This window comes from Apodemus sylvaticus, chromosome 13, assembly GCF_947179515.1.
Source record: "Apodemus sylvaticus chromosome 13, mApoSyl1.1, whole genome shotgun sequence".
NCBI classification, from domain to species: Eukaryota; Metazoa; Chordata; class Mammalia; order Rodentia; family Muridae; genus Apodemus; species Apodemus sylvaticus.
This window is the reverse complement of record NC_067484.1, coordinates 44,976,254-45,000,528: the sequence shown is the minus strand read 5'-3', so window position 1 is coordinate 45,000,528 and position 24,275 is coordinate 44,976,254. Positions and strand designations below refer to the sequence as shown.

The 24,275-nt window shown below is 41.5% G+C and overlaps 1 protein-coding gene across 2 annotated transcripts in view; it reads left to right on the top strand.

The window, feature by feature from the left end:
* Positions 1-10,764, top strand: part of Sncaip (synuclein alpha interacting protein) — a 144,104-nt gene extending 133,340 nt beyond the window's left edge. The window contains exons 9-12 of one of the 2 annotated variants that reach the window (XM_052201394.1): positions 411-503; positions 1,252-2,311; positions 3,479-3,549; positions 10,195-10,764. In XM_052201394.1, the coding sequence (XP_052057354.1) occupies positions 411-503; positions 1,252-2,311; positions 3,479-3,549; positions 10,195-10,279 (1,309 nt within the window). In that variant the 3' untranslated portion in view covers positions 10,280-10,764. The remainder of the gene's footprint in view (positions 1-410; positions 504-1,251; positions 2,312-3,478; positions 3,550-10,194) is intronic. The other variant, XM_052201395.1, reaches the window with a different exon arrangement.
* Positions 10,765-24,275: the final 13,511 nt, after the last annotated feature.

Here is a 24,275-nt window from a genome sequence, read left to right as displayed (position 1 = left end):
CACACACACACACACCAATTAGAATGAATTACACATAGTATTTATAGTATTCTTTTTTCATTTAAGACTAGTAAAGTATAATATACACATACAAAATTTTTGGATGTCCATAGGTATTCAAATAACATTGCGTTAATAGTTGTCATTGCAGGAGTGATTAAAATTCCTTCATTCTTATTGAGGAGCTATTAATTTCTTCACAGTTTGTCACTAATGTGAACAATAACTGCTCTTTTCAATATGTTTGATTGCTTCCTTGGGAAACTCTCTGAACCATGAGGATGAAGACTAAATGCTTTTTAAGGCTTCAGAATGGATTGCCATTTGCTGAGTTTTTATGAAGATTCTTCTCCCTCTAGTTTTCCCATGGTCATGTATCAGACATTGTGTTCCTTGGTTGTTTCCTACAGGCAGACAGTGGAGCGTGTCACACTGCAGAGTCAACTCCAACAACTTCTGGAAGCCCAGAAATCAGAGGGCAAGTCCCTCCCTTCTTCACCCAGGTAATCCCAGTTATGTTGGTATTTGAGTTGTGGAGTATTTGATGAAATCTTTAGATATTCCTCTAGTATTCTGTTTATTCGGTTTAGCATTTTTTTCATGAAAATGACAATAGAAAATACTTTACCCTACAAGCATAAATTAAAAGATATCACAATGAAATATCTATCTATGTATGGGATCACATGACCTGAGGTAGTTTCCAGCTTCTCTATTTCTTTTTTTCTTTCTTTTTTTTTTAATGTATGTGAGTTCACTGTAGCTGTCTTCAGACACACCAGAAGAGGGCATCAGATCCCATTACAGATGGTTGTGAGCTACCATGTGGTTGCTGAGAATTGAACTCAGGACCTCTGGAAGAGCAGTCAGTACTCTTAACCACTGAGCTATCTCTCCAGCCCATTTCCAACCTTGCTATATCTGTGCCACACGTACTGACCCATGAAATAGGAATAAGGATGTATAGGATGATTAGATTGTTGGAAACAGAAGTAAGGAAATTTATACAAAAGTGGCATGTAAACAATAAAACAGATCAATTCCGTAGCCATAAAGTTTAAGACATGTTATGCTCTGTTACATGTTACAGCTGATAGAATGGAGTCTTTGTTAATTGTTCTGAAGAAAACGTTAAGTAATTCTAATTTTGTTTTCCATAAATCACTAATCATATCAAAGGTCGTACAAGGTCTTAGGGATGCATTTAGTGCAGTAGGAAACCATCTTACATTTCCTTCATCTTCCTTTCAGTTCACCCTCCTCACCAGCATCTAGAAAGTCCCAGTGGAAAGTTCTAGATACAGATGATGAGTCTACAGGCAGAAGCAAACTGGGAGCCCACGAGGGAATACAAGTTCTTGGAGGCTTGTCGGTCTCCAGCAGGGCTAGGACCAAAGGAAAAGATGAAGACTCTGATAAAATCCTACGTCAGTTATTGGGGAAAGAAATATCAGAGAATGTCTGCACCCAGGAAAAGCTGTCATTGGAATTCCAGGATGCTCAGGTATCCTCTAGGAATTCGAAAAAAATCCCCCTAGAGAAGAGGGAACTGAAGCTAGCCAGACTGAGGCAGCTGATGCAGAGATCGTTGAGTGAATCTGACACAGACTCAAACAACTCTGAAGACCCCAAAAATACTCCTGTGAAAAGAGCAGACAGGCCCAGGCCACAGCCCATTGTGGAAAGTGTGGAGACTGTGGACAGCGCAGAGAGCTTACACCTGATGATAAAGAAACACTCTCTGGCCTCGGGACGCAGGTTTCCTTTTGGTATGAAGGCCTCCAAATCCCTGGATGGGCACAGCCCATCTCCCACCTCAGAGAGCAGTGAACCAGACATGGACACCCATTGTCCAGGCCTGGGGATGACTCCTCCAACCCAGCCTTCCACAGAAGCCACTCAATCCAGTCCCGACAGTGCCACTGCCCAGAAAGTTGCCACAAGCCCCAAGAGTGCCCTCAAGTCTCCATCATCCAAGCGCCGGACATCCCAAAACTCCAAACTCAGAGTGACCTTTGAGGAGCCTGTCGTGCAAATGGAGCAAACTAGCCTTGAACTAAATGGAGAAAAAGACAAAGATAAGGGGAGGGGCCCCCAGAGGACTAGTGAATCAGGAGAACAAATGAAAAGGCCTTTCGGAACCTTCCGGTCCATCATGGAGAGTTTAAGTGGTAATCAGAACAACAATAATAACTACCAGCCAGCCAGCCAGCTGAAGACCTGCACACTACCCTTGACATCCCTTGGAAGGAAGACAGCAGATGCCAAGGGAAATACTGTGAGCCCTGCTAGCAAAGGAAAGAACAAGGCAGTGAGTGCTATCTGGAGACTATGCTTGTATTACTTTTAATTGATGTGTTATTGTTAAAGCCCAGGTTGCTGACTCATGACACCTTGAGGGGAGGTCACCCAAAATTCATATATTTTTAATGAAACATGCCAGATTAAAATAAATGCCCTTTGCACTTCCTTTGGAGAATGCAGAAAGAGGTGGGTAAAGAAATCACAGATTAGGTCTGATCCCAGTTTCTTGTGCTTTGGGCATTAGGAGTTGTAAGCTAAGAGGCATTTATACAAGATGAAACCACCCGTCAACATTACACCGTTCCTTTGTTGGCACTGATTCTGCCTCGGGAAGAGTCTGTTCTCCTTGTGAACTGGGTACTCAAGCCCACTTTAGAAGCACATAAACAGAAACCCCATTTCTTCTAAACTACTCAACTCAAATAACCTTTGAAATGAATATCCCCCGGCGACTGCCACATAGCCTGTTAGCACACACATCTCTGAGTGTTGATTAGATACTGGAGAGACTGAAGGGGTTGCCAGTCGACACAAGAAGGCAGAATTCATTGTGAAGTCATTTATAACAGCATTTCTTGGAAACCTGTCTCTAAGAATAAGAGATAGGAACATGGTTTTAGGCAGTGATTTCTGCATGCTCTGTGCTTGCCGTGCCATCAAAAAACAGCATAGCAGCCAAAGTGCAAAGCTCTCTGTGGAAGGAACAGCTTGGCTCAGTCACTATTCCATCTACTAAACCACCGTAGAGTGAGTGTCACAAGCTTGTCTTTCATTCTTTGTTGGGTTCCTATTACAACAGAGTCTTAGGAACTACCTGTATTTCTTGCTGTGATACAGAATCAAGGTTTACATTGATTCATCAGCCTCATGACCAATTTTTAAATTATCTACCATCTCCCTTGTTATAAACATTACCAAGTATTTGTCTTATCTAGTAAAAAAAAAAAAAAAATACTCCAGCTAAGATATGAGACCTTTCGCTTTAAAAATTAAAACTTCTTTTTCCCAGATAACTTAATCGAGTCTCTTGATGAGCATTAACACTAAAATGGTCTCCACAGTTTCCTGTATACCTTTTCTCTAATATCTCCTGCATGCCTTGGATTAACCGGGACCTGTGCATGTGATAAGCTTGTTGCATGTTGTCAGATAATTCTTAATTGCACTTCCCTAGGCGATGTACAGCAGCTGTATCCATCTTCCCTCTAATGCGCTGGTTGAAGAGCATCTACATGACTACGCACGGTATGTGGCGTAGAGTGCACTGTGCAGCACTGCCATGCCTTTGATTAGAGTTGCATGAGCTTGGAAATGATGCGGCTGCAATGGTTTTAAGCAGGGGGCACAGGCTATAGCAAGGGAGAAGAACCCTGTTCCCAAAGAGTCGTGGCTTCAGGTGGAGGCTGGGTCCTAGGAATTGTACCTAGGAATGGTAGGAGGGACTTTATCCTAGCATCTGATGGGAGAGTCTGCTCTGTTCACAAACTCGCCATGTTCCTCGGTTGACTTTGGCCTTCTCTTTTGCATCTTAAGGGAGCTTAGTGCGGAGTATAGAAATTAGGTTCAGTCACCGGGTAGAAGGGGTCAGCTGCCTCTCAGAAATCAGAACGTCAAGTGCGAGCTGGGGCTTTGCTTCAGCACTACTGATAAACTGAAGGTGCCTTTTGTCATCATTCTGCTGATCACAAGAGGAGCGTGCCTCTCAGAAGCACGCCTCCACCACCGGAAGCTTGTTCACGTAGCACTGTGAACCACTTCCGGTCCAGAAGCTATTCTTGATGAAGGCCCACAGATAAAATAAGAGTCTTTCTCAAACAAAATGTTCACAAGTCCAAATGCATGGTCTGCGTGCGTACAAGAAAGAGGACCCTGTCACCAGTGAGTGACTAGGACTTCTCCTTGGGTAAAACCCTTTTGAGGTGCAGTGTCTATTCCTGACCTGGCAGGAAGTGGGCAGAGCTACAGAAAGTGTTAATGTGGTCAGTTCCTCTCGCCAGGTTTATTTGAGAAGAGTTAACCTCATAGACCATCTTAAAAGCAAACTGCTGGATTTAAAACGTTTCAGAAATTTAAAAAAACATGACGTGGTATTCAGCGTTCCTCCGGAATCCTCTGAAGGATTTGTGTACTATGCATACAGATTTTAGTTCAAAATACAAAATTTCCAGAAAATCTTTCTCTTTTTGTCCTTCCCTAGATCGGATTTAGTCTGCTTGTGTCTATGTCCCGTCTGGGTGGAAAACAAAGTTCTGTCATCTTAGCGGGATATCATCAGGGGTCTCATTAATTTGGTGCATTGAAGGGAGAATGCCTTAGATTCTTAATAGTCACTAGTGAGCAGCTGATGGCAGGTGGTCTAAATGTAGTCAGGACTGCGTCCAGCCATCCTGTGACAGAGGCTCCTGTTCAGTGCTGTTCAGTGCCAGTGTTAGAGATGGGAAAGTGACACGAAAACACCTTATTCTCCCCACATTGATACTATCCAGTTGCTGCTCATGTGAGCCTAGTTCCCTGTTCTCACACCCTTTGCTGTGCCTGTCTGAGGTTGGATGTGTCTCCTTGGAGTGGAAACTTAGGCTTTTGTGCCTGAGACAAGGAAGCACAAAGACTTGGCAGACTCCCTCGAAGCAGAAAGGAAAATGCCTTCCAGACTCCTAGAGCAACTGGGAACAAGATAATTAATGTCCCAGCAGATCCTTCCTGCCAGAAATGTTTCACCCTGCCTTTTTACAAGGGAAGAAACAAAACTGAGTATTTCAGTTGAATAGGATTACAAAGATTCAGAGCACAAAATGAGGTTAGAGGGCCACTAAGTTGTCTGAGACAACTGTGACACTTTTCCCACTGCATTTAGGGGACAGTCCTTCTAAAGACTCAGTTATTAAACTAGCAGATTCACTGGTCTTGTGCAGTGACGAGGTTTGAATTTAATGCTAAATACTTAGAAAATGCAAACAATATGTATAGTCACAGTATTGAGTGAACAGCCAGACCTCACCTCACTACCCCATATCCATATATATATATATATATATATATATATTATCGGTTTTAGTTTGGCATGGGCTTCCATTTAAAACAGGAAATCTAGTTTGTTTGTTGTTTCTTTTTCACATTGGAGAAAATATATTTTATTTCTCTCTGTATTGCTTGCACACAGATAGCATAAACCTGGTCCATTCCACAGATAAATCAAAGATGCCTCTCTACCTGAAATAAAGGTTCCTTGGAATTAAGGATGTTTAAATGAACAAGACAGAACTAACTCTGATGCCTACAGCATTTACCTTGTGAGCTGAGTGCAGAGGTTCACCTATCAGTGGTGACTTCAGATCTTGACCAAAGAACTTGCTAAAACATCAAGTGGCTTCTTGACATAGTAGAGGCCTAGACTTTGAATGGAGATGTTGACAGTTCCCCTTGTCAGCAGATGTGAGTATGGTATCAGCTCCAGGACTCTGGAATCACAACTTAGTTTCTAATAATTTTTTTTTAAGTTTCTCTTGGTAAAAGAAAAGTAGGACCAATAAATGCAGCATTTTAAAGAACGTTATTCAGTTCTGCACCAGGGTTCTGACAGCTATTAATTTTCTAAATTGATCACAAGGTGATAGCAAAGAGTCTTGAATTTATTTTCAGTGTCCCTTAAAGTTAGATCCAACCTTATTGCTTTGAACAGCCTTCTCAGCATCTCAACTCCAGAAGATGACTTGATTTATAGGAAAACAGATTTACCTTTTCTTTTTTCTTCCAAGAGGACAAGTTTACTGAGTTTTCCAGGCAGCTCCAAACTGGCAAATGGGTGCTTCCTTGGTATTTTAAGACCAGTGATAGTACACATTCCTTTGGTGTTGTAAAACACCCTCTCTAAGCCTGTGACACTTTTTCTTGAAAGCTTCGACCCCAATCCTAGCACCAACAATAAGAGGACTCCTTAAAAAGACATGAAGCAGTCAAAACTTAGAATGCTTTTTATTACCTATGAATTAGCCACATTACAAAGCCAAGAGCTAATGTCAAATATTGCAGATTTCAAGGTGTCCAATGCTACTTCAAAGAGAATGATACTTTTGGCATAGGGCTAGGACTGATGTCACCATCCCAATGGTTTGCTGCTGTTTATAGAAAGGAGAGAGAACTCTTCCTTAGAAACTAAAACTACCCTGCCAGGACATATTCTTTAGCATGCTTAGCCCAATTTAGTCATAGTGAGAAATCCTAAGACAAGCAGCTCATTTCCCCATCTCCACTGTTTTTCTCACTCCTGAAGGTACAGTTGTGAAGCAAGCCCAAAGATATGTCTTACAGTGTCATAGCCATATCATAAGTCTGCCATTACGAAGGGCATCTTTGGGTATTATGAGAATAGAGCCTACCCAAGTCTCTCTAAAGGTTAGATTTTAGAGATATATAGGTTGATTGAATCAGCACAGATAGAACCTTGTCTGAGCCACACCCCTGGATGGCCACACCTTTCTTTTTCACATCTTCAGCACATGTTTGGGGGGACTGGGGAAATCGCTCAACCAGTAAAATGTTTGCTGTGCAGACATGAAGACTTGAACCCAGAACACACATAGAAATGTTTGTCATAGTGGCGTGGGCTTATATTCCCAGTGCCGAGTCAGCCAACTAGACAACCAGACATCAGTGAACTCCAAACCCATGAGAGATTCAAGCTCAGGAAAGAAGTTAGATAACGCCCGAGGGACAGCAGTTGATCACATCCTTTGTCCTACACATACATGTGTACATGGGTGCATGTATGCCTGCACACACATGAACAATTGTATATTAGCATGTACACACATGCACTGCACCCCCCTCCTGTCACCCTCCCCCCCACACCATCCCGCCATAAACAACACATTTTTCCCCAAAGGCCTGGTTTCTGAACTTGGGCAGGTCATAGTGAAGAAATTTAAAGGAGGCTAGGAATAAAAACTATTGCCAGAGCTTTATGAGATCAATTACCCTTGAAAGCATCTGTGTACACTAGCATGGTCCCTGGCATATGGAAGAGGCTTCATAAATCTTTGGAAAGAAAAAGAGCCTAGCAGAAGAAAAGGAGGAAGGAATAGGGACGGAAAGAGAAAGAAAACCTTGTCTGTATTATCCTGGGCCTCTGAGGGAGAGTTTATGGTCTATCGGTACCTTTGAGTCTTACATCTCCCTTCTCCAGTAAGTGTCAATTTGAGTGATAAAGTACTCATTTAATTTTAAAACAGAATTCCATCTTTCAGTAGATAAGGCACATAGATAAGCTACAGTTAAAGTGAGAAAGCACACTTAGTGGCCTCTTCCTCTGGGTAGCAGGGGGATGGTGTGGCAGGCTACGAGCCATGGCACACTGATCCTGTCTGTTGCTGTGGGATTGCCACGTGCTGTGGAAATACAGAGCGTGTGCCTGGATGATTCAGCATACTGGATTACTTGAAAACCAGTTATTTAAACATAATGCTCTCCTCCTTTTTAATTTTGGTCACTCAGAATGTGATTTCATATCCAAGAGTGAAGTTGAGGCACAACAATTATCTGAATAATTTGTGCCAGGATTACCCACTTTTGTTCTCTTGAATTCTGGCATTCGAAGGTTGAGTAATTGAAGGATTCGGGGAAGGCTGATTTATTATCGTATTAAATGTCGCAAATTAACAGTTTACTTGGTTTGGACTTGGCTTTCTGTAATCCAACAAGGTTTTTCCTGCAGAAACGGGGCTCTTCTGAGGATGATAAAAACAACATTCCATTCTACCAAAGTAAAAATGCCCTTTCAGAAAGTGTGAACTATGGTATCTTTAACCTAGAATGAAACCTTATAGCTTATTTATTTTAGTTGAATGTCCATCAAGATTATATGAATACATAAGAGTGATAATAGCAAAACAAAAGCTGGCTGTTCAGCAGTCAGGAATATATAGAAGAAGGGCTGAGGGAACCCCACTCTTTACTACTGAGCTATTTGCCACTGATAGGTTTTAGAGGAAGGATCTCTGCCTTCAGATGGATACGCATTAGCGGTCACAAGAGGCTTCAGTGGATCGCGCCAATCCAATCCCCACACCAGTGGTACTGGCTTAATTAAATGGATCACAAAACAAAACCAAAGGTCATGAAGTTCAGGAAGGAACTGGTAGAGTGGAAGAGATGAGGGAATGCATCTATAGAACGGGGAGAGGAAGAGAAGAGAGAATGGAGAGAGAAAGAGTGGTCAGAATATATTACATACATGTATGAAATTGGCAAAGAACAAAATTAATTAAAAAAACTGCCATCTCCTACAGCACCCCATCCATTCACTATCCATATTCCTGAGTCTACCATGCCCTTTTCTGTCATATTTTCTTCAGTATTCTGCATTTCCAAATACCATGTTTATAGAAATTGTCGGTTTCATATATTATCCGTATCAACTACTGGCACGCCACTCTAGATGATAAAAATATGAGCGCACTTAAAATAGCCCAGCAAATAGTCCAGACGCTTTATACATCTTTGCTCTTTTAATCTTCATGATGATATATATGGCAGATCCTATTATTATCCATATTTTGCACACTGGAAAAAGACATAGATGATTATGTATCTTGCCCAAGATTATACAGTAATGATGATTATAAACTGTGGAGCCAGCATTTGAATTTGATCAGTCTGGCTCAAGAGTTCATATTAACAGTAAGTCCATTTTTAGCCTCTCCCTCTTCTCTCTCTCTCTCTCTCTCTCTCTCTCTCTCTCTCTCTCTCTCTCTCTCCATCTTCTCTCTCTCTCTCTCTCTCTCTCTCTCTCTCTCTCTCTCTCTCTCTCTCTCTCTTCTTTTTTTCTCTGAGTGTTGGATATTGAACCCATGGCTTTATGCATTCTAGCCAAACATTCTACCACTGAACTACATCCCCACAGTGTTTCTTCTTATAAAGCCACAAGGACTCAGTCAGGGGGAGTCCAAGATCTCCTCCTCTAAGTTCCATAGTTTCTTGAAGTGCACACGCATAAGCCCTTGGGGGACACACTCCAACCGTGCCCGAGCCATAGCAGTTAGGCAAACTTGGTTTTGAGGCCATCAAGCCACATTTGGGCTTGTCCTGCGTCCAAGTGTGAGAACCATTGCTAGAAAAGCATTTGAGTGTATCTCATGTACCAACAGTTAGAACTTAGTAGGTAGGATACAGGCTTGCCCACTAACAAAGGCTAGCTCCTCTCCAGAAGCTTTTGAATGGTATGCATCTAGCAGCTAATGAAAAAGAATATGCATCTTAACCTGAAGAAAATTCACGTATAAAAGAATATCTATCTGATCCCTTGCCCACTTCTTCCACAGACCCAGTAGACAGTGAGAACTGAGGGGAAGCAGTTCTCACGTTTCTGAGTTTTCTGGTTTCTGTACCTTCTCCTATTTGTAGTCTTTCAGCATGTCACTCAGCAATCATGCCTAAAAGTATTCTTTTCAAACTCTCAAGACTCCAAGTTCCGGTAGAATTCAAAGTGTCACCAATAATTCCTTGTAAGAAAATTATTTAAAACAAAAACAAAACAAAACAAAACAAAAACCTCTTGCTTTCATGCAACCAACAATGTTATGCATCCTATCGTGTTTGCCCCTGATAAAATCCCCTTGACTACAGAGTGCCTGGATTCCAATCAGTGTGGTAGAGAAATTGCTTCTGGAGCCAAATTCAAATGTGTTCAGTAAGTGTGCGTTTTTACGTGATGACTGCTTTCATTACATTTAAACAGTGGTTTATAGGAAAGCAAATATTTTGCCTCCTGGAATGAAATGCTTCTCAGTATGGTTTGGGGATGATTCCCATTTTTGGTGAGTTCTTTAGCAACATCGTCTTGTAACTTGACCATAGTTTTATCTAATTTTGGCCTGTGGTTTTTCTTCTGCTTAGGCATAATGACATCAAAAGAAACACAAAGAAAACCTACAACATGAAGCACACTGCCGAGCCAGAGCCGAAGGAACTCTTCTTATAAACTACTCTTAGCATGAGTCTCACACATGCCCTCCGGCCACCATTGGAAGTTAATGGACTACTATCCACTGTGGCAATCAGACCATGAGAACACCTCACCAGCTGAGCAGAATATCTGGATGCCTTAAATTTATGAAACTTGTTAGAAGATACATTTTGGACCATATCTGTATATAGAACTTGTTTGGTTTTTTTTAATATGCTATTTGCAAACATGATAGGGCAATGTATGCATTGAAACATTGGGCACTTGGTTGATTAAATCTTCTCAAAGCACATCCACCAGCACCTGACTCTGCCGGTGCTTTGTGAATTGCATGAGGACTTGCTGACATTGATAGATGTTCATTTTCTCCATCAGAACAAGGGCAGCTGCAGCTCAGCTCAGTGAGACCAAGTCACTGGTTTTATTTTCTGTCCAGCGTGTTTTTCTGTCATTTCTACTTTTTTAATAAAATTAAACATTTTTAACAGCCAACTCTGGGCATGGGGCATCTACTTTCTAAGAAATCTGTAATGTGCTGATTTCTAAAAGACCTTGAAAGTATTTTGATTGCTGACACTTGATAGCAAGAGCAAACTGGACTGTTTAGCTGGTTTCCCATGGGGAGGGGACAAATAAAACATTGAACTTAACTTCTTTAAGCCCAGGAAGATTAGACAAGAATGCAATGCAAGCGGCCCTTCTGCTTTCTCAAAACTCAGTGTTGACATGGGAAAGCACAAACGACAACTAAAGGTTTAGTCCTTTCCTGGATCACTTTTTTCTGCCTTGAACACATCAGGAGGCTTGTCTAATCCTTGTGGGAGACAGTGTGGAGCCTAAGTTCATAACAGTCTTATTGTTGACATAGCTCTTTGAATCCCTGTAAGCAATAGCTTACGAGAAGGTTCATCTTTTCGTGGAAAAAATACATTTCTGATGAAACTACAAGCATTTTATTTTCAAAGTGTTGACGTGGCCTGAGAGGTTGTCAGGTTGTTAAGACAGAATTTCTTCTTACCACAGGAGTGAGTGCAGATACTATCTCGATTCCTCAAAATGTTTTGTTGTCTAATGTGGACCGATGTGTGTCCTGGTGCACAGAGCATGCCAAATGTCTTAATCTAAAAGTTCACTTGCAAATGGAAGTCAGCTTGGTTTAATGAGATACAATGTGTTTTAGAAGAGATTAATATTTGAGGGTCTTTTATGAGCTAGCCACTACATGGTGATATCACTATTCCCATTTTATAGGTTAGAAATGCAACTCTGGAGACATTTAAGTTCTGTACACAAAGTTTATGCCACTGGTTTGATACCAGAGGAAGGCACTGGTAAAAGCTATTATTCATGAGCCTCATGGTTATCCTGACCTCCTGGGACAAAGCTATGGACAACTCTTTGGTCTTAGACAAGCAACATTGACTTCTTGAGAAATCAGGAAAATGATACAAATAACCTGCACACACAGCTCTAAAGAAGGTTTCTTCCTGTTTTCAATGTAACATATCTGTAAGTTCTGTTGTGTTCAGTGTATCAAAACTGCAAATGGCTGGTACTGTATAGCCTGGCCATTTCTCATGCTGCCTTGTACTAAAATGAGATGCCCTGGGTCTGGTTTGGGGACTTCACCACCTTGTCCCTGTTTGTCTGCTTCTGCACGGTTGTATACTCTTGCTCGAGATTCTAACAGAGAACACAGGCAAGTGCATATGAAATATGCCTTCTAGTTTCCTGCCTGCTGCAGAGGAGGATGCAGGGGCCACATATGGAAGTAACTCGTGGTTCTTGACCCAAATTGTGGCCTGCAAGGACAGAGATCCTGAAAATGTTCCCTCTCTCTATGGAGGTCCCAGTTTTCTTGTGAAACTGTTTTTTAAATTTGAAAAGTGAAGAGTCTAAGCACTTTGCAAAATTTTAAAACAAAATAATTAAACATAGCAAAGGAAGACTGGAGAGATGTCTCAGCAGTTATGAATACTAGCTGCTGGAGACGGCGGGAATGGCTAACCAACAACTAGCCCATCTTGAGACCTATCCCATGAACAAACACCAGTCCCTGTTACTATTAACGAAACTCCTATACTTACAGACAGGAGTGGGTTGTCCTCTGAGAGGCTCCACCCAGCAGCTAACACCCATGCACGACATACATGCAGACACCCACAGACAAACAGTGGATGGAACTTGGGGACTCTAATGGAAGAATAGGAAGAAGGATCATAGGTTTCAAAGGGGATAGGAATCCCACAGGAAGACCAACAGAGTCAACCAGCCTAAACCCTTGGGGCTCTCAGAGTCTAAACCAACACCCAAAGAGCATACACAGGCCGGACCTAGGCCTCCCCACACATATGTAGGAGATGTGCAGCTTTGTCTTCATGTGGGTCCCAAACAACTGGAGCAAGAGCTATCTATCCCAAAAGCCATTGCCTGTACGTGGAACATGTTCTTCTAGCTGGGCTGCCTTCTCTGTTCTCAGTGGGAGAGGAAGTACCTAACCTTGCAGAGACTTGAAGTGCCAGGCTGGGAGAATGCCCAGAAGCCCCCACCTGCTCAGAGGAGAAGGGGGGAAGAGGGAAGATTGTGGAAGGGGGTGACCAGGAGGGGCCAGAGAAGGGGATGGTAAATGAATAAAAACATTAAATTAATTTTTTTAAAAGAATACTGGCTTCTCTAAGAGAGAATAAGAGTTCAGTTCCCAGTGACTCATAACCATCTATAACTGTAGCCCAAAGGATCTGATGCCCTCTTCTGATCTCTGCAGGCACCAGGCATGCACACGGTGCACAGGCGTACATACAGGCAAAGCATAGCAAAGAAAACGTCAGGACTTTGAGTGAATGAATTTTGACCCAGAATGCTCTGTGATCCAACTGTGCAGAGGTCACATTTTGATCCCACAGCAGTGAGTTTGGAAGATCATGGGGAGAAGGACAGGAAGGCTGAGCAGATTCCTCTAAGCTAGCCTGAAACCCACACATTCCCTAATTAGTGGCAGCATTGCTGGTCACTAGAAACACTGGTCCTAAAATCATACAAGGGCACGTCTTTACTGCCCAAGTTCCTTAGGAAATGATAAATTGGAGGTGTTTGAAACTAGTGCCATGAACGGTTTTGTGCAACATAGAAAAAATGAAAACCAACATATAAAAATTGAAAATGAAAACATTTTTTCTCTAGGAATTGAGACATGTTCGCATGTTGAAGAAAGGAATGTGCCTCCTTTTAGTAAGCAAAGCTTTGGGGCTCCTGTCCCTAGTCCCCCCCCCCTTCCCATTGGGCTAGTAAAATGAGCAAAGCTCTATCAGCATGCCTAATGGTATGCAGCAGAGTAGGAAACTTGGCTCCACAGTAAAAAAACAATCACAACATCTGTCAGCATCTTGTAAAGACTGGCTGCTTTTATGTCTCCAAAGGGACCTGTATTGCCAAAGTTCAAGACATCAAATTAAGAATGTTTCTCAGAAACAATAATGGGACACTAAGCTCTCACCACACTCAACAGATTGAGTTCCTGTTGCTTATTCCTGTTAAACAATGTCAAGACCTCACTCCTAATGAGAATGTTCTAGGTGTTTATCAGAGCCTTAGAAGTGGTAATGAAACTCTCCAGACTATCTTCAAGTAAGAGTCTCTCTCTCTCTCTCTCTCTCTCTCTCTCTCTCTCTCTCTCTCTCTCTCTCTCTTTCTCTCTCTCTCTCCCTCCCTCCCCCTCCCCCGTGTGTGTGTGTGTGTGTGTGTGTGTGTGTGTGTGTGTGTGTGTGTGTGTTAATGAGATGGAACAGAACTCAGAGACATACCCATGCTAGGTAAGAGCTCTACCACTGAGATACACTCCCACCCCAATGTTTTAAGAATTCTTTTCCCTCAGTGTAAAAACTCAAGCTAAGCTTAAAGACACATGTTTGTAATCCCTCAGAACCTCTTTGATACAATGGGTTAAATGATTATTTTTTCCATGTCTTCCTGTGAGTTTCTGTTACACTGATAAGGCCAAATGAGAATAAGGAATTCATTGCAACAGACTGTGCTGTTTCCCCATGAAATGGACTGTATCCTGTCACTGGCTAGGACTCTCCTCTGCAGATGGGTTTGCTTTATGACACGCCTACAGCCCTACCCCCATTAACTAGTGCATAGTTTTGTGTGACATTACAAGGAATTGATTCCTGTCTTCCATAAATATGTATTAATCTTAACAGAAATGTCTGCATTGACTTATAGATCTTGACTAATGGATACTGATAACAACAATAACTCCATCTCTCTTCTCGTTCTGCTCTTCTAGCTCTTCCTTCCTCTCCTTTCCTTTCCTTTTTCTCTCATTCTCTAACTTCTTTTTCTTTCTGTCCTTCCTCCATACTCTCCTTATGATTATCTTCCTCTATTTTTGTTTGTTTGTTTCATTCTCCTCTGTCCTCTGTTTACAAGACCTTGAAACCCTATATTTTATTCTTTTCTTGTTGCTAAGGTAAAAACACCCTGACCAAAGCAACAAGAAAGAAAGCATTTCTTTTCCTCATAGCCTGAAGTGTGGTTCATCAGAGCAAGGCAATTAAGACAACAGGAGCATGAAGAAGTTTATTATATTGTATCCACAATCGGGAAGTAAACTGCAGTGAATGGTAGTGTTCGGCCCAGGATCACAGCCCTTGGAATTATACCACCAACAGTAGACAAAACTTTCCATACTAATTAACCAAATTATGATAATCCCTCATACACAGGCCTAGAAGCTTGTATCCCAAGTGATTCTATATTCCGTCAAGGCAACAAATGTGTCAATTTGACCTTCAAGCACATCACTTAAATCAATCTTTGCTTGCAAAATCTTAGGGCAATCTCCAATCAAATTTCAAAACCTCACATAGTATTTAGCAGTTCTTTCTTTCTTTTTTTTTTTTTTACTTTCTAGAGGCATCATTTTGTTAATCAACTTTTTTTAAATTGATTTATTTTTTATTTATATTTCAAATGATTTCCCCTTTTCTGGGTCCCCACTCCCAGCAAGTCCCATAAACCCTCTTCCCTCCCCCTGTTCCTCCATCTACCCCTTCCCGCTTCCCTGTTCTGGAATTCCCCTATACTCTTGCACTGAGTCTTTCCAGAACCAGGGGCCACTCCTCCATTCTTTTTGGACATCATTTAATTTGTGGATTATGTCTTGGGTATTCAAAGTTTCTAGGCTAATATCCACTTATCAGTGAGTGCATACCATGATTATCTTTTGAGACTGGGTTACCTCACTTAGTATGATGTTCTCCAGCTCCATCCATTTGTCTAAGAATTTCATGAATTCATTGTTTCTAATGGCTGAATAGTACTCCATTGTGTAAATATACCACATTTTTTTTTTATCCATTCCTCCGTTGAAGGACACCTGGGTTCTTTCCAGCTTCTGGCTACTACAAATAGGGCTGCTATGAACATAGTGGAGCATGTGTCCTTATTGCATGCTGAAGAATCCTCTGGATATATGACCAGGAGTGGTATAACAAGGTCCTCAGGAAGTGTCATGCCCAGTTTTCTGAGGAACCGCCAGACTGATTTCCAAAGTGGTTGCACCATCTTGCAATCCCACTAGCAGTGGAGGAGTGTTCCTCTTTCTCCACATCCTGGCCAACACCTGCTGTCTCCTGAGTTTTTGACCTTAGCCATTCTGACTGGTGTGAGGTGAAATCTCGGGGTTGTTTTGATTTGCATTTCCCTAATGATTAATGATGTTGAACATTTCTTAAGGTGTTTCTCAGCCCTCCGAAGTTCTTCATGTGAAAATTCTTTGTTTAGCTCCGTACCCCACTTTTTAATGGGGTTATTTGGTTCTCTGGGTTCAAGGACCAGAGTTCTTGTCTCATCTGAGAATAAAAACAATCTCTAAAACATGAGCTAAAAAAATTAAAAAGAGGTTTTTTGATTTCAACATATGACAGAATAATCATTCCCACTTTAAAATGGAAGAATCACAGCATAGAAAAGAATAATTAGACTAAATCAAGACCAAAATCCAGTGGGAAAAACACCAAACCCTATGGCCTTGTATCTGGCATCTGGGGTTCCTGATTTAGTTTTGAGATTACAACAGGACTTAGTAGCTCCATTTCTCCATTTCTGCTGCCTAGAGTGCATATCACCTTTCTCCTGTGCTGGTCTCATTCTGTGTGTGTGACTTTCCTCAGTGGATGCTCCATGGTTCAAGCATCAATACTATTCTGAGGTCTTCACTGTAACTTAGACTTCACCTTCAGAGCTTAAAAAACAATGACCACTCAGAACCTCATTACAAGGAATCTGACCAAGCCACACACTGTCTGGCCTGAGCTGCTTTCCGAAACGATGGAGCAGTACTCAATTGACCCCCTCAATCCTTCCCCTTTTATGTCTGTAAAAACAATACCATGAGATTGACAATGCTAAGTTCTGCTGCCAGTCAAGATGGAGCCTGATTCCCATGGATAACAGCCTTATCAGCTTCTGTGTGCTGACCCTAAATAGACACTTCCATAGGCTAGATGACAATCAGGATCAACCCTTACACTATATTTGAAGGGATCTCCAAAGGAATTCTAGAAAGCAGAAATGTGCAGATTTGTGGTGAAAAAAAAGATGTTCTCTTCTTGTCAGAAGTGTCAGATGAGCAAATCTACATGATCATGAAGTCAGTGCAGTGATTAAGCCAACGCTATGGAGTAAGTGCTCAAATAAAACAGAACCAGAAGTTAGCATCAGTCTGAGATCATGAAAGTAAGATCAAATTTGTAGCTACTCTTAAAACATGTGGTTCAAACTGGCCAGTGAAAGAGGGACACGATGCTCATAGCAAGGGGTTTTAGGAAATTTTGTTCAGGAAGCAGCATACCTGGCACTCATATTTTGCCCCTTGTATGTAATTCTTCTTCTTCCCCAGGCACAGTACAACCTTTTTAGCTATGAGGAAAAATGTATCCATGAAGAAGAAGGAGGAGGAAAAGGGGAGAAGGAGGAGGAGGGAGAGAGAGAGAGACAGGGACAGAGACAAAGAGTCAGAGAATAGGAAGGCATTCAGATAGTTGAATTCAGAGTACAAGCTCTGTTCTAGTTGTCTTAGTTGCTGTTTTACTGTTGTGAATAGACACCATGACGAAGACAACTCTTATAAGGACAACATTTAATTGGGGTTGGCTTACAGGTTCAGAGGTTCAGTCCATTATCATCAAGGTGGGAGTATGGCAGCATCCAGGCAGTCATGGTGTAGGAGGAGCTGAGAATTCTGCATCTTCATCTGAAGACAGCTAAGAGAAGACTGGCTCCTGCTTGCTTAGAATGAGTGTCTCATTGACCACCCCCACAGTGACACGCTTTCTTTAACAAGACCACACTTAACTCCAACAAGACCATACTTCCTAATAGTGCCACTCCCTGGGCCAAGCATATTCAAACCACTATACTGGTGTTTGGCCTCTGATGGGACAAACCAAATACGAATCGTAACTGATGTGTTCAGTTAACAGAACACAGTATATATCACATCACTAGACTAAAGCAACATTTTAGTTTTCTGTCTACCAGGTCATTGAATTACTACTTGTGTTCCAGAATCAGTCAGTTTTGTTAGCTCATTTGGAAAATAGTGTAAGTTGAATCCCATACTGTGATACTGTGATACTGTGATACTGTGATACTGTGATACTGTGATACTGTGATATAAGGACATATTTACCAGCTGCCTGCTGACATGGAGCCCTAGGTATTGTTCTTCAGGGGTCACTCTTGGCTGAGGAGGCTTCCCTGGACAAAAAGTATGAACCTCTTTAGAAACCCCACGACTGCTCAGTGGATACATGCTCAGGCCCAGCTCTTCACCCAGCTACAGATAACTCCCAGAGGCCATCTCAACTCCAGAGGAAATCATGGATTTGGGCATCTTCTCCAACCAATTCTACCCTCTCTGTAGATAATGATCTCAAGAACCATCTGAAACAAACATTCTATAACCAAACTTGAGCTTGTCTAGATACCAGAATATTCAATTTGTGATAGCATGTCAGTGTATCCTAGACTTGTACAAAAGAACTTTGTCCAACTACATTTTATGTTTAATTCAAATAGTATACAAATGGTTTTAAGGATACATTTCACAGCCCCCAGAGTAATTTTTCCCTTAAAACATGTTATAATCAGTTCCAATATATGGAATTTAGATCATTCTACCATCATAAAGGTTCAGAGCCAAAATACGTATGCTAAGGCATGACTGTTAGGACAAATTTTAAAGAAATTAAATCAAAAATTATATTCTATTTGACTATAATTTCATTTATTTGCAAATGATGCCAAATTGATATTTAATATAGTAGCCTACAGTCAGATTATTGAAATCCACCATTTCTAGCATCTTCCCATAGGCTATAATCCCTGATGCAATCAATCAACCTCATTTCATTGCTGATGGTTGAATTATATCCTGGGTCTCTAAACTAATATCACCCCTACACTGTGGTATGTATCAAAAATCAATATAAAAAATAGACATGTAGAAAAAAGTTTCCATATATTTTTTACAAAACTTCTTGAAACGATTAAATGTTTTTAAAAGCCAATGGCTCCATAAGGGGCCATAAAAATAAATTCCTCTTAGAGTTTGTACTAGAGGGGAAATCTGCCTCTGTAGAAAACCTGGCCTGGTGCTTTTTATTAGCTAATAAGAACCTTATATGACTTGTGTTTTCCTTTTCCTCTTGCCTGCCAGAAAAAGGTTAAAAGTGAAGTTTGCACTCAATCTAAGCAGCAATCCTTAGCCTAGGTTGTTCTAGAATACCCATCTTACCAATCCCACCTTCCTTTCTTCTTAGTCTCTCAACCTCTCTTGATGGTGGAGATGTATCTGTGAATTCTCCTATAAGCATCTTCAAACCTTCTGAATTAAGTTGAGTGTGGAAACATAAATCCCCTAGTCATTTTTTTCTACCTGACCTACCCAATCCTGCTCCTTTTATTCCTGATGATGAAACTTATATTTTGTTCAAATCAATGCTGGTCCAAGATATAAGATAATTGTTAGTGTGACTTGAGGAATAATGTAAGGGGTAGGGATATGGGTGGGGATGGAGGAGGTCACCTTTGTTGAAAAAGAGGGGAGAAATCACCTTGGATTTGGTTGAGACAGGCACATGACTTGCTTGCTTGTTCATTGTTTGTTTATTTTGATGGTTTGTTGTTGTTGTTATAGTTGTTTTTCTGAGACAGAGTTTCTCTTGAAGTTGCTCTGGTTGTCCTGGAACTTGCTATGTAGCCCAGGCTGGTCTCAAACTCAGAGATCTATCTGCCTCTACCTCCCAAGTGCTGGAATTAAAAGCAGAGGCCACCATGCCTGGCTCCAGGCACGTGTTTTTTCAGGTACAGATTTAATAGAGGCAGAAGGTATATGAAGATACGTGGGACTCCTGTGGCCTCATGTGTGCGGTGTGATCAAGGAGGAATGCAGATGCACACACAGTATTACCTATACACAGCACACTGTCACCAGTAGATTATCAAAACTCATATAAGCTCCAAAACTTTCCATCAGTCCTTTCCTGATTATGTTCTTTTCCCACCCACAGATAGATAGCAGATACTCAGGACAGAGTTTCTTGTGTAATTCACTTATCTTCTTGCTGTGACTCAAACATAGGGCCGGTGTCCTAAATTCTGATCCTTTTCATTGTGACATATGCACAGGGCTTTGATTTCCTCCTATGGAATGCTTTAGGGAAGACCTTACCATAAGCAAAATCTTCACTTGTATCTTTACTCCAAAGACTCCGTGACTGAGCACAGTTGAGCTACTAGCTAGGCCCACCAAGTGTCTCTTCTGAAGGACAGCGAGGGCAGTAGGATTCTGCCCATCCTCTGGTGGCAGCTGTGCTGCATGCTGGGGTTCTTTCTCCCCTATACATTTGTATATATTATAGATTTCTCTCCTATGGTCGGTCCTTCCTCCTCTCTTGAATCGCTGAGAGTTTCTGCTCACCCTCAGTTTTCTTTTGACTCCATCCCATCTCCAGGGAAATCCCTCACATATCTCCCATGTTGGGCCGCTTCTCTGAGGAGCGAAGCTGATACCCTGGCTCCTATGCCCTCCTTGCTCTCTCACATCATCTCCTCAGGACCAGCCTCCCCTGGAGTTACGTATTTTCTTAGGCTTTGTTCTTCTCTGTTTTCTTTTGTACCCTGCTAGGTGGACGGGATCATCATGGCTGGTGATCATAATTCTGCCGATGGAGGGAGGTCAGAGCACAGGCTTCAAAGCAAAAATTAACTGGGGGCAACTACATCTGAACCCTGTAACTTATACAGAAAGACTTTATTTTCTTTCCCAACTTGAGTTATGTTTTATTCCTTAATGCCCCATAAATTCCAAGTTTAAGCACCAGATCTTAATTTAGTAGGAGAGTAAGAGACGAGTCTGAGGGGGAAGAGGTGGCACATGGAGTCTTACAAGATGGGTAAGGTATGCTGCCTGAGTTCAAAGAGTAAATTCGCACTAAGAAGCAGAGGGGAATTAAATGCATTCTCAGCTCATGCTTCTTCCATTCTCTCTCCTCAAATTTCTCCTTACATAACTATTCTCCACACATATGCTAATTCAGTCCAAAGAACACATAAGCAAAGTATTAACTTTTCATCTCCTGTTGCTTATAACATTTACTATTAACATGTATCTTTGTTGGAAAAATGCACTTTTTAAAAATAATCGTATTTAAGTTATTAATAAAACTGTTATAAGTAGGGCTGGAAAGATGGCCCAGCAGCTAAGGACCATCTTGCAGAGGATCCAAGTTCGGTTCTCAGCACCCATGTTAGACAGCTTTTCAGCTCTAGGATATTCAATGCTCTCTCCTGGCCTCCAGGGACAACTGCATTCATATGCATATATCCATGTGTGTGCGCACATAATTAAAAACAAATTTAAATCTTTTTTAAAGATGTAATAGGCAAAGAATAGCAGGTACAGAAAATTAATGCTAAAATTAGTCTCAGTAAGTAAAGTCAGTGCCATTAAGCTATTGATGGCTGCAGTCTTTCCCGGCCCACATGGAGGATTTTTTTTTCTGTCATAGCAATTTCTAAAACCTGTAGAGGGAACCATTCATATGTGTCTTGTCTGACTACAGTCCCAGAATCATAGATGCAAAATACTGTGTTTCTCTGAGTCTGTACACACATCTAAGAGCAAGAATGGTATAGCGTTGTGTTCCCAACAATGACCAGATTGTGAAAAATGCACCACCTGAAAGCCATCATCCTTGAGCTTAGGAGGGACAGGAAGACAGGAAGTCCATCTTTCTGCCCTGTGTGTAATAGCAGCCTTCCAGGTGAGTTCTCAACTTCTTTCCCATATTTAAACCTGCCACCCGCAGGAAAGATCACGCCTCTGACTTTCAGACTATTTTCCGGAATATATTTTGGCTTAATGGACATTTAAAAATAGTTACTTTATTTGGCGTTGTTGAGCCTCCTTCCGTTTAAAAGTCTGGGCTTCCTCTCCCAACCTTCTTTTGTTTTCCAGACATAGCACAGCCCTAAGGAGCACATGGCCTACACCATACAAAAAATGTTCAGTAATACGGTTCCTTGATTGGCTACCTAATTAAGTAAATCTCCTTGCCTGGAGGAAACTAAGTTAAAATAACATTGAGGTCTGTCTGCAAGCCCACAAAAGAAAAGAAACTTAAACCAGGGCTGAGAATGCCCTGGTTTTCTATTATGCAAGGAGACTTGCAGAATAGCTGTTAGATGAAGGTTCACAAACAAATTAGCACTTTCTCAAGCTACCATGCAGACCCCCACAACCCCTCCATGCTGCAGGCTGGGCTGATGATGGCTTTGAAGCCAACCCTGTTAAAAACAGATAACCATGAGCCTGCTCCATCTAGTCTACTTGCTGTCAGACCTTACTAAAAGGCCAAGAAAGGCCTCTCTTCTGCTTTTCAGTAATGAACACATAGGTGAGTGTGTACTAGACAGAGGCTTGGAAATCCCTGTCCCAATACCCTTCTGCAGCTGGTGCTTGAACATGATTCCAGGCAGAACTCACAATCTTTGTCTAAAGAAATTGCTAGACGAGGTTTCTCTCTTCTCTCTCTTCCCTGTCCCCTCTCCTTTCTGTCTCTGTCTCCCCTCTCCTCCTCCCCCCTTTCTTCCTCCTCCCTCTCCTCCTTCTCCCCCCCCCATTAACTCTTTTTTTTAATTTTTTTTATTCGATATAATTTATTTACATTTCAAATGATTTCCCCTTTTCTAGCCCCCCACTCCCCGAAAGTCCCATAAGCCCCCTTCTCATTCCCTGTCCTCCCACCCACCCCTTACCACTTCCCCGTTCTGGTTTTGCTGAATACTGTTTGACTGAGTCTTTCCAGAACCAGGGGCCACTCCTCCTTTCTTCTTGTACCTCATTTGATGTGTGGATTATGTTTTGGGTATTCCAGTTTTCTAGGTTAATATCCACTTATTAGTGAGTGCATACCATGATTCACCTTTTGAGTCTGGGTTACCTCACTTAGTATGATGTTCTCTTGAGTTTTTGCAAACATGAATGTCAGGCAGCTCTTTCTCCAGACCTCACTATTTCCATGGGCTTGCATTCTCAGAAATGTTCCTGTGTAGACTGACTCACTTGGCCATGGAAAGTCTTCAATCAAATGTAGAAGGGTTCAGGGGGAGTCAATTCTAGAAGCCGAAAATAATAAAAAGAAGTATTGAATAGCTCTATAAGTGTAAGAATTGGCACTCCCTCTTTTAACCATAAAAAGAACTAAAATAAATTTCCCTCATAAAGCCATGGGTTTTTTGGGTTTTTTTTTTTTTTTTTTGACATATATGTGGTTCCGTGATGTGAAAACCACTTTAAAGTTAATAAATGGCTAATATTCCCTTTAACCAATGAAGTAGGTAATCATGAAGGACAAACTTTTGGAGGCCATGCATCCCTCTTTGGGTGTATTTTTTTATTTTATTTTATTTTATTTACATTGCAAATGATTTCCCCTTTTCTGGGTCCCCACTCCCCGCAAGTCCCATTAGCCCTCTTCTGTCCCCCTATTCTTCCATCCACCCCTTCCCACTTCCCTGTTCTGGAATTCCCCTATACTCTTTACTGAGTCTTTCCAGAACCAGGGGCCACTCCTCCATTCTTTTTAGATATCATTTAATTTGTGGATTATGTCCTGGGTAATTCAATGTTTTCAGGCATCGCTGAGGCAGTCAGCCGTTATTGAGGAATGCATGTCCAACATTAGCGCTGTCCACCAGTATATACAGATATTGTTGAGCGACTTTTGCACTGCACATCTAAAATCCAGATTAGGCTTCCATCTCCTCCCTCTGTTCCCCACAGAGACCTAGCTTGTGGGATTTACCTGGTTTATTGCCATGTTAGTGCTTGATATCTAATATGGCTTATTAACAGAGCTCACCATACTTTTGGAGCAAAAGTGTTTATGGGGAAAAACTTTAGATTTATACAAGGGTTGAGACATGTAACTCATATAAACTGTAATAAGAGTATTGTTGCTTAAACCTGGGTTTGCTTTGAAGCCTCATCGGTCTGTTCTTGGGAAACCATTAAGCAAAATGCCCTGAAGGATTGGAGAAATTGCATCGAGCAATAAAACATCAACAAACCAGGGGATTTGAAGATCACACACTTTCATCTAAGCATGCCCTTCTCGCCTTTCCCTTGGCAGGAGTTTGGTTTTTGAAAAGTAATAAACTCTAGCACTCTGGTTGACCTGCGATATGTTTAAGAAATCAAATCCTCGAGCCAGAAGCAGTATGACCTTTTACATGGATGCCCCACCTTAGAAAAACCATAGGATTCGAAATGTAAGCAAAAGGAAGATAGAAACATGTGCCCCAATTGTCCAGACCTTGGATTTTTGTGGTGAGGGTGCACACTAAACACCAAAACCCTAGGACAGGAGGAACAGCTTTAAGTCTGTTTAAACAGGTGTCCAGTACTAGCTATCTCAGAAACAGCAAATGCATATAATTT